This window comes from Phragmites australis, chromosome 7 (assembly GCF_958298935.1).
Source record: "Phragmites australis chromosome 7, lpPhrAust1.1, whole genome shotgun sequence".
In the NCBI taxonomy this organism is placed as follows: Eukaryota; Viridiplantae; Streptophyta; class Magnoliopsida; order Poales; family Poaceae; genus Phragmites; species Phragmites australis.
In genome coordinates, this window is record NC_084927.1 from 20355190 (window position 1) to 20364362 (window position 9173).

The window sequence follows — 9173 nt, forward strand, 5'->3', positions numbered from 1 at the left end:
CTCAGTGCATTACAACATTTTTCATTGGAAATCAAGTGATGTATCAAACATTTTTACTTCCTTCTATTCACGGTAGTTTTCTTCTCATCGTGCTGTGATATCCAAAGTCATACAAGTAAAATAAAATTCGAGACACTTTATTATTCAACTTTTTTGGAGCACAAATCTCAGCTCAAGTTCGGAAGAGAGATGTTTGAGCAAACTGTACAATGATATATTATTACTTACACTTAGGTCAACTCCCAATGAACTCTACGCGTCAACGGCAATATGTCAAACCCCTGCAGTTATGGCAGAGAAACAGGCTCCCGAGTTGGTTTCTCCGAAAGACCACGCAGGGGAACGCGGACCTCCACAGCCGGGGCTGCACGCATGTGCGCGTAGCGATTGCAGACCCTCACATCTTATCCGGAACCGGTGGATAGGGACACATGCGGCCGCCCGGTCCGCGCCCCCAGTCCGACCAGACCGCCGACCGGCTCAACCCCTATTATTAACCGGTTCACCTCCCCTCCCACTGAAAGAGAAAGGAGCATCTCTCACTCTCCTCCAGATTCGTCTCCCTCTCCCCTCCCCCTAGCTTCCTCTCCTCCGGCTCCGGCCGCTCGCTCGCTCGCGCGCCCGACCGCCGTTCCCGTCGGCTAGCTTAGGTCGTATCCCCTCCGCGGGACCGCCCTTTTCCTGACGCCTCCCGCCGGCTCCCTTTTCGGTGGACGCCTTGAGGTGGGTGGGTGGGTGGATTCTTGGTCCGGGCAGCGCGGCGGCGTGTGATCTCTGCTTGCTAAAGGAGGGACTTTTAGCGCGTTTTGTGGGGGAGGAAGACGGAGGCTGCGAGGTGTTCATGGGTTAGATCTGGCGGTGTGGCGCCGCGGATCTGAGCGAGGTATGCTGTTGCATTTTTTTCTGGGTCTGTTTCCTCTTTTCTCGCGGTTGCCTGGATGTGGCAGGAGCTGAAGTGTAGCTAACCTTTTGCAGGTTTTGGTGGAGGGATCGGGGCCGATAGGTCGCCGTCTTGGTCTCATTTTGATTAGCTTGGGCCTCTCATGCCCAAATCGGGTATGGATGACGGATGCGGTAACTGTCGGAAGGAGCGTCGGTTGCAGATCTGAAAGCCATCGAGTTCCCTTCTTCAGTTGACCTGCTTGCTGGCCGGCGGAATGGAGTGAATGGCTTTGCTTTCTGCTGTTTGACTGCCAATAGTTGCATCTTGGTGTTTGTTCTAGAAATTTAGCAGGAGGCGATGTGCCCAGGAGACACTTGTGACTTGGTCTGCGTTGAGTAACCCGGAAGCCAGAAGGAAGCAGATCACATTCCTGTGTTGTTGATTTCTTGGCCTTTCTTGAATAACCTGGAGGCTGGAAGGGATCAGATCCAGTTCCTGTGGCCCTGGTAATAAGGTGCTGTTGGGGGAAGGCACCATGACCTACTTCCCTGAGGAGGTGGTGGAGCACATATTCAGCTTCTTGCCATCGCATAGTGACCGGAACACAGTCTCCCTAGTGTGCAAGGTTTGGTATCAGATCGAGAGGTTGAGCCGTCGCGCTGTCTTTGTGGGGAACTGCTATGCGGTGCGCCCCGAGCATGTAGTGCTGCGGTTCCCCAATGTGCGGGCCTTGACAGTGAAGGGGAAACCGCACTTTGCGGACTTCAACCTCGTGCCGCCTGATTGGGGTGGCTATGCAGGGCCGTGGATTGAGGCGGCAGCCAGGGGCTGCGTGGGTCTTGAGGAGCTGCGGATGAAGCGAATGGTGGTGTCAGATGAGAGCCTTGAGCTGCTAGCTCGGTCCTTCCCGAGATTCAAGGTCCTTGTCCTTATTAGCTGTGAGGGGTTTAGCACTGATGGGCTAGCAGCTATTGCGAGTCACTGCAAGTGAGTTCTCCTTAAAAGATTTCAGTTCATTAAGAACGCCATTTTTTCATGATTTGGTAATACAGTCTGCAAGTACTTCTTTGTGTCAGGATTTACCATAGTGTGAATTTGAATTATAACTTCTTTGGTGCTTTCTTCTATTAGCTATGATGCTTCTGGCTTAGGCGCCATTACTTGTGATTTTTTAGCTTATCTTTCAAATGAATTTTCATTCAGGGAACTACTGTTCAATTCATATACCCTTCTGATACATATTGTCACAAATCACAGAATATTAGTGCCTTCCTTAAGGGGCTGAACTGTGACAAACCAGTTAAATCATGTGGTGTTTGATTATTCTGTTCGTGCATTTGCCATTTAGATGTTTATTACTGGATGGCTTCTGTAATTGTTATTCAGCCTGATGAATTGGTATAGTTTTTTGTCATTGTGAACACAGTTAACTAGGTTTGTCATGGCCATGTTGCATACAACTACTTTCTAGCACCAGATGCGAGTTCTCTTACACTTATACAACAAATTATTATTATTATTATTAGTAGTAGTAGTAGTTGATTGATTTAACTGAAGAGCATTACGTTTTTCTTGATACATGGTATTTTATGGTTAATCTTTTGACTTTGTTTTCTTCCTTCTATCTGTTGTCTAGGCTCCTGAGGGAGTTAGATTTGCAGGAAAATGACGTGGAGGACCGTGGGCCTAGGTGGCTCTCCTGCTTCCCTGATTCTTGCACTTCACTTGTTTCCTTGAATTTTGCCTGCATCAAAGGGGAGGTGAATTCTGGTTCATTGGAGAGACTTGTTGCTAGGTCTCCGAACTTACGCAGCTTGAGGTTGAATCGATCTGTATCAGTAGATACACTGTCAAAGATATTAGTACGCACCCCTAATTTGCAGGACTTGGGGACAGGGAATTTGACGGATGAGTTCCAAATTGAATCATACTTCAGGCTGACTAATGCTCTGGAGAAATGCAAAATGTTGAGGAGTTTATCAGGATTTTGGGATGCTTCTCCTGTTTGTGTTCCGTTTATCTATCCCCTCTGTCATCAACTAACGGGACTAAACCTGAGCTATACTCCCACACTGGATGCTTCTGATCTCACTAAAATGATCAGCCGCTGTGCGAAACTCCAGCGTCTTTGGGTGAGTTCCCTTCCATTTGCTTTGGTTTTATTATTTTTGTACTTTATAGGAGAAAGCGACTAAAGAATTTGAGTCTCTACAGGTCCTGGATTGCATCTCGGATAAGGGTTTGCAAGTGGTGGCTTCCAGTTGCAAAGATCTACAAGAACTCAGGGTGTTCCCATCAGATTTTTATGTTGCTGGTTATTCTGCGGTGACAGAAACGGGACTTGTTGCAATATCGTCAGGCTGCCCAAAACTGAGCTCTTTGCTGTATTTCTGTCACCAGATGACCAATGATGCACTAATTACTATATCTAAGAACTGTCCAAATTTCATACGATTTAGACTCTGTATTCTTGAGCCAAAGAAGCCAGACGCCATGACAAACCAGCCATTAGATGAAGGCTTTGGTGCAATTGTTCGTGAAAGCAAGGGGTTAAGACGACTGTCTATATCGGGTCTTCTCACTGACAAGGTTTTCATGTATATTGGAAAGTATGCAAAACACCTTGAGATGCTTTCTATAGCATTTGCTGGAGATAGTGATAAGGGGATGATGCATGTTATGAACGGATGCAAGAATCTAAGGAAGTTGGAGATTAGAGACAGTCCATTTGGTGATGTTGCACTCTTGGGGAATGTTGCCAATTATGAGACAATGCGATCCCTTTGGATGTCATCATGCAATGTCACATTGAAGGGGTGCCAAGTCCTTGCGTCGAAGATGCCGATGCTCAATGTGGAGATCATGAATGAGCTAGATGGAAGCAGTGAAATGGAGGAAAACCATGGAGATCTCTCTAATCTCTCTAAAGTGGAGAAGTTATATGTTTACCGCACAACTGCTGGAGCGAGGGATGATGCACCAAATTTTGTTAAAATCCTATAGGCTAGCTGACAGTAGCCTGGTATCTTTTCACTCTAAAAGGTGATCCTTTTTCCAGATCTATCTTCTTTCATTTGGAAATGTCTTGTCTGTTGGATAATTTGTCTGCTACTCTACTAGCCCAGTACTAGTTTACATCTACTGTTTGAACTTAATTTTCATGCTTAGTAGCTCTGTTGAATACTGCATCTTTTAAATGTATACTGTATGCTCCACAACATGCAAACTAGTTTCTTTAGGCTCTCGTAGCTCATTACATCAGCATAAATATTACATTCAGAAGCTGATGAGTTACTTGTTTCCTAGTTTGTACATGCATTAGATCAGATGGGTCTATAATCAAGATTTGAAATGCTGCATGAAGAAGCTTCTGCTATCATCATTAAATTAAAGTGGTCTTATTTTTTTTCTGTAAAGATTGAACTGGATGGTACTTGAATCACCTTTATTCCGCCAAATCTTTAGCTGCTCTTTTTGTCTCTTCCTCGGTAGATGATTTGTAGCCACTCAATAGAGCTAATTTCCGTCAACCTGTATTATCATTCATATTCCATTGCGAGTATGGAGCAGCAGAGCATCTGATATGTCTAACTCTGTCTTCTCACTCCCTACTCGATTGCTCTTACAGATGGACGGCAACAGTGGTAAGTTCTTGAGGTGTCAGCTCCCCCTTTGCAGGGGTCAGGAAAAGCCACACCGGTGTGTCCTTATCTTGGAGCAACTTGGCCAGGATCCATCATAATTCCCTGTACCCTTTTGGTGTTTGGTCATATGGCCACTGCGGCGCCCTTTATCGTCCTGTGCATTCTCACTCGAGAGGACCACCTTTTTCCCCCTTTCTCCCTCTGTACCATGTAGTGTACCCCGTCTCCATTTGCTTTTGACATTGGCACAGTGGACTGCGTTGCCGCTGTTGTTGTAGCGTTTGTTTCAGCCTGAATGATCGGGACAGGACATTCCAGGAACGACCATTTGTTTCTTGCTCCTGTGAATGCAGTCTGTGGAATAATTAATTTGCGGTTTATCAGCGGCATTCTATTCTATTATTCTATGGTTTTGATTTGTTGGTGCCTTACCGCCAGTTTTTTGTCGTGTTTGTCACTGAGCTTGAAGACACCTTTGCTGGTGCATTTTAAAGTAATGCTCAATTTCTCGCGCCACTGCTACAGCCTCAATATTTCACTTGGCTGGACGTAAGAAAAACAAGTTCAGAATCTTGTTCCCAAGACCACGGCCCACACGGGTTGTGCGTCATAGGTTTGTTGGTGGCCCAAATTTTTCCCTGCTACAGTGAGGTTTGACAGTTTATATCAAAAAATTGTTAAGGGACGTTTACAACCGAGGGCAGGCAGCGAATGAAGGCCCAGTTAGGTTCATTTTAGAAAATAAATGAATTAAATGTACTGGTAGTCCATGATATGTCATTTAGGTCTATAAATTTTAAAAATATATTTTTAGACTATTAATGTTATCAAACCGTATTAATCAGATCTACACTGACTCTAGTGGGTTTTGACGCTGATGTGGTATGTCACATGGTTCCTGCGTGGTAAAGACGGTACTAAAAAATTAGAAAAAAATAGCAAAATCAAAGAAATTAAGAAAATCTGAAAATAGAAAAAATGAAAATAAAAAAATCATGAAAAAGAAAAAAAATCAGGAAAATTAAGAAAAAAAAATCAGTTTTTTAAATAAAAAATAATTAGAAGAAATTATAACAAAATTAGGATGCATGAATATGTCACTAGACCACATGCAATACATCCTATTTTATAACATATTTTACTTTTAGGAACGAATAAGAATAAGAAACACCAATGAGTGAGTTTATTGCTAATAGGCAGTATAGTGCAATATGTCACTAGACCATATACAACGAATGAGTCTATTTTACTCTAAATAGAACAAGAATGAGAAAGTAATCCATTAACTGTTGGCACTGGTTATGCATAAAGGAAAGATGAATGAAAAAAATAGAGCTCTTTTACGGTGATCTATACTACATAGAGGTGAGAGGTATTATAAACATAATCCGTTGATCAACCTAATTGGATATTTTGGTAATTGTGATATTTTTTTTAAAAATTACCCACCATGGCACTCAGGGCTACGTTCGTAATTTGTCTTTCTACCGAAAATAGCCCGACATAATCATGTGCCAAATTTCTTGCTCCCGCTCCTGCTCCTGCCGTCCTCTCGCCCTCGGTCGCGCCACTCCTACTCCATATTCAAGCAATAAACTGCCTGTTAGCATCTAGGACGTGTTGCATGTGGTCTAGTAATATATTACGTTACAGTGCCGATTAGCAATAGACTTACTCGTTAGTCCTTTATATTCTAATTCCTTCCTAAAAGTAAAATGTATTATAGAATAGGGTGTTGAATGTGGTCATAAGACATTCTTGCATCTTGATTTTTTTTAATTTTCTAATTAGTTTTTAATTTTCTATTATTTTCGATTTTTTAAAAATCTGATTTTTCTGATTTTTTTTTCTAATTTTTAGTTTTTCTTAATTTTTCTTAATTTTTTCTGTACCACATTTGCCACGCAGGCACCACATAGCATGCCACGTCAGCCGCCTATGCCACGTAGGTACCATGTGGCATGCCACGTCAACGTCAAAACCCCATTTGAACCAATTTGTATCTGATTGATATGGTTTAACAATATTAATGATCTAAAAATGCATTTTCAAAGTTTGAACCTAAATGACACATCAGAATAAGTTCGAGGACTGCCAGTGTATTTACCTAATTTTTTTTTATATACGTCTGGTTGTAACTCATTGTCACACACACACACACACACACATATATATATATATATATATATATATATATATATATATATATATAATGTGCTTAGTCGCACTGTAATTTACTGTTGCGCCACCTCCCAATTACAACTTGGCTATTCTGCGTCTAGGTGCAACAGTGAACTATGTTGCACCATCCTCAATTGCTGCAGCCACTTTCGTACCACCCTAGTTACGACTAAGAAACTAGTCAGTTATGACGGTATATATAGGTGAGTTACGATCACATGATAAAAAGCGTATAATTACGAGAAGCATTGTAGTTTACTGCTGCGCCACCCCCAGTTACGAATAAAAAAATAGTCAGTTACGACAGCACAGATAGTTGAGTTACGTTCACATAACCAAAAAAATCAGTTACGATAGCAACTATACTGCTTTTTGGATCGTAACTGTTACAATAGCAACTATATTGCTTTTTGGATCGTAACTGGGTGTGCGCGCAGATGTGATCCAGTTACGATCACATGATAAAAAAAATACACAATTTCGACTAGATAAGGTATCCAGTTATGACCATATATGTTTATAGTAACTGAGCTATCTTGTGAGTCGTAACTATACTGATTTTTGAAACGTAATTGCGGGGTGACGCAATAGTGAACTATAGTATATCTAGGTACATAATAGGTATACAATGTGTGTGTATATATATAAAGGATGAGGAACTTGGTGTTGCACACGAAAACAAGCAGGATGGAGGGCGAAATTCTTTATATCAATTTCATGGTTGCGCGGTGGCGTGGATACAGAATCGTGTTTTCTGCAACTTATTATTGGCTTGCGGTTCTGAACAAGTTAATTTCAGAGTGCTGACAACAGAGCAACTGGTTCGATCATCGTCAGCTGCTTCATCACTTGACATGCGGATTGGATCGGCTTACATGCATAGGTTACCAACAGCACATCAGAGGAGCAGCTAGCGAAGGATGGCTTGCTCGGCCTCTTGACCAACATCAGAGGCAGCACTGCCCCAGCAAGCAGCAGCAGCACAGCCCAGCAAAACTGCAGCACAAGCCACGTTCAGTCAAAATATGATCTTTGCTCACACTGTCTTTTTCTAGGACCATGAATTGAGAATAAGATCGGCATCGACGCAGAGAAGAACGGAGACATACCATCCTCTGAGGAAGGTGACGCAGTCGGCATCATCCTGGTAACCGTAGAGGAAAGGCCCTTGAGACGGAGCTGTCTGCTGCTCCGACCAGCCGTAAGAAGAGTTGTCTTCACCCAGGTATGTCTGGTAGCCCTGCGGATTCGGTGGTGGTGGATACACCCTGGGCTGAGGGTGCGGGTACAAGCTGTGCACTGAAGAAACCGGGCCAAATTAGCAAGGGGAAATCTCACTCTGGAACAGGACCAACAGTCATTAAGGTGGCTGATTGAAGGCTGAAGCAGCTAAGTTTCAGAGTAAGGGCCTGTTTGGATCCAGATCGCAGGGGATCCAAATCTAGCTGAGAAATTTAAATGACTCCAACTAAGCATTCACGAAATTAAACATGATCAAACCTGTTCATGCACACCAACTCTGCTAGCTGAGCTATGAACTCTTGCCTGATTTTACAAGGACTACGGTTTCTCAGAGAAAAAAAAGAAAAACAAGAAGAATAGAAGCTAGGTTGCCAAGTAGCTAGCTAGAACAGTTTGCAAGAATACATGAATCATGCATGGAGTGATCACAGGAGGAGCAATCTTGCCTTGTGGCGCGTACGAGTCCCTTGAGCCTTGCATGCTGTGCTTCATGATCTCTCTCTCTCTCTCTCTCTCTCTCTCTCTCTCTCTCTCTCTCTCTCTCTCTCTCTCTCTCCGTGTGTGTATTTTTTTTTGCTGACTCTGTGTGTGTGTGTTTATCGTGGCAGATTCATGCAGGAAGACAAGAAACCAGGGTCGGTTCTCGGTGCTTGTGTTGGGACAATGACATCAGGTAGCCGCATTGCTTGGATCCTCCTCATGGTACGTCGGCACCTCTTGTGCCTATCCATAACGCCGAAGTTCACATTTTGATGAGAAATATATAGCCTTTTCTCCATTTTCTAATTCTGGTTTTGTTTATTTTTCCAGAAGAAAGCACACGATAACACCTGCACTATATATACTGGATCTGGGAAATGAAAAGCTGACATGTAGGAGACAACAACACAAGTTGGTTCTCTATTGTACAAGGCAGGATTTGTGGAAGCATAACTTACACATGTGATGACATCTGAATTTTGTATATACAGATGTCCAGAAGATATGCATCTAAACAACTGAGACTTAGCGCCTAAGAAACCAAAACTTCATTACGTAAGAAGCTACCAAAGTAGACACGTCATTAGTGATGGCTCTATAATACGCGTCACTAATGCACTATTAGTGACGGGTTCAGTGCCGACCCGTCACTAATATATGGCTCGGTCTAGAACCCGACTAAGATCCGTCACTAATGAGGGTACGTTAGTGACGGCGAGTGAACGATCTCACTAAAGATAGTA

At 43.0% G+C, this 9173-nt stretch overlaps 2 protein-coding genes across 2 annotated transcripts; one reads left to right on the forward strand and one right to left on the reverse strand.

The window, feature by feature from the left end:
* The first annotated feature begins 516 nt into the window (after positions 1–516).
* LOC133924134 (transport inhibitor response 1-like protein Os04g0395600) lies at positions 517–4635 on the forward strand. The gene is made up of 5 exons (XM_062369536.1): positions 517–883; positions 976–1870; positions 2520–3015; positions 3098–3925; positions 4512–4635. Exons 2-4 carry the CDS (start codon positions 1419–1421, stop codon positions 3884–3886), a joined length of 1737 nt encoding a protein of 578 aa, XP_062225520.1. The 5' UTR covers positions 517–883; positions 976–1418; the 3' UTR covers positions 3887–3925; positions 4512–4635.
* Positions 4636–7436: 2801 nt separating this feature from the next.
* Positions 7437–8457, reverse strand: LOC133923473 (protein CYSTEINE-RICH TRANSMEMBRANE MODULE 7-like). The gene is made up of 3 exons (XM_062368765.1): positions 8397–8457; positions 7818–8007; positions 7437–7704 (listed from the first exon to the last, which is right to left on the reverse strand). Exons 1-3 carry the CDS (start codon positions 8440–8442, stop codon positions 7656–7658), a joined length of 285 nt encoding a protein of 94 aa, XP_062224749.1. The 5' UTR covers positions 8443–8457; the 3' UTR covers positions 7437–7655.
* Positions 8458–9173: the final 716 nt, after the last annotated feature.

What these genes read in the sequence shown, in the direction of transcription:
- LOC133924134 (XM_062369536.1), top strand. Translation starts at nt 1,419, where the DNA reads ATGACCTACTTCCCTGAGGAGGTGGTGGAGCACATATTCAGCTTCTTG. An exon ending in GCTATTGCGAGTCACTGCAA is followed by an intron (nt 1,871 to 2,519) that starts GTGAGTTCTCCT and finishes TCTGTTGTCTAG; the next exon opens with GCTCCTGAGGGAGTTAGATT. An exon ending in CGAAACTCCAGCGTCTTTGG is followed by an intron (nt 3,016 to 3,097) that starts GTGAGTTCCCTT and finishes GAGTCTCTACAG; the next exon opens with GTCCTGGATTGCATCTCGGA.
- LOC133923473 (XM_062368765.1), bottom strand. Translation starts at nt 8,442, where the DNA reads ATGAAGCACAGCATGCAAGGCTCAAGGGACTCGTACGCGCCACAAG. An exon ending in GGACTCGTACGCGCCACAAG is followed by an intron (nt 8,008 to 8,396) that starts GCAAGATTGCTC and finishes CGGTTTCTTCAG; the next exon opens with TGCACAGCTTGTACCCGCAC. An exon ending in GTCACCTTCCTCAGAGGATG is followed by an intron (nt 7,705 to 7,817) that starts GTATGTCTCCGT and finishes CTTGTGCTGCAG; the next exon opens with TTTTGCTGGGCTGTGCTGCT.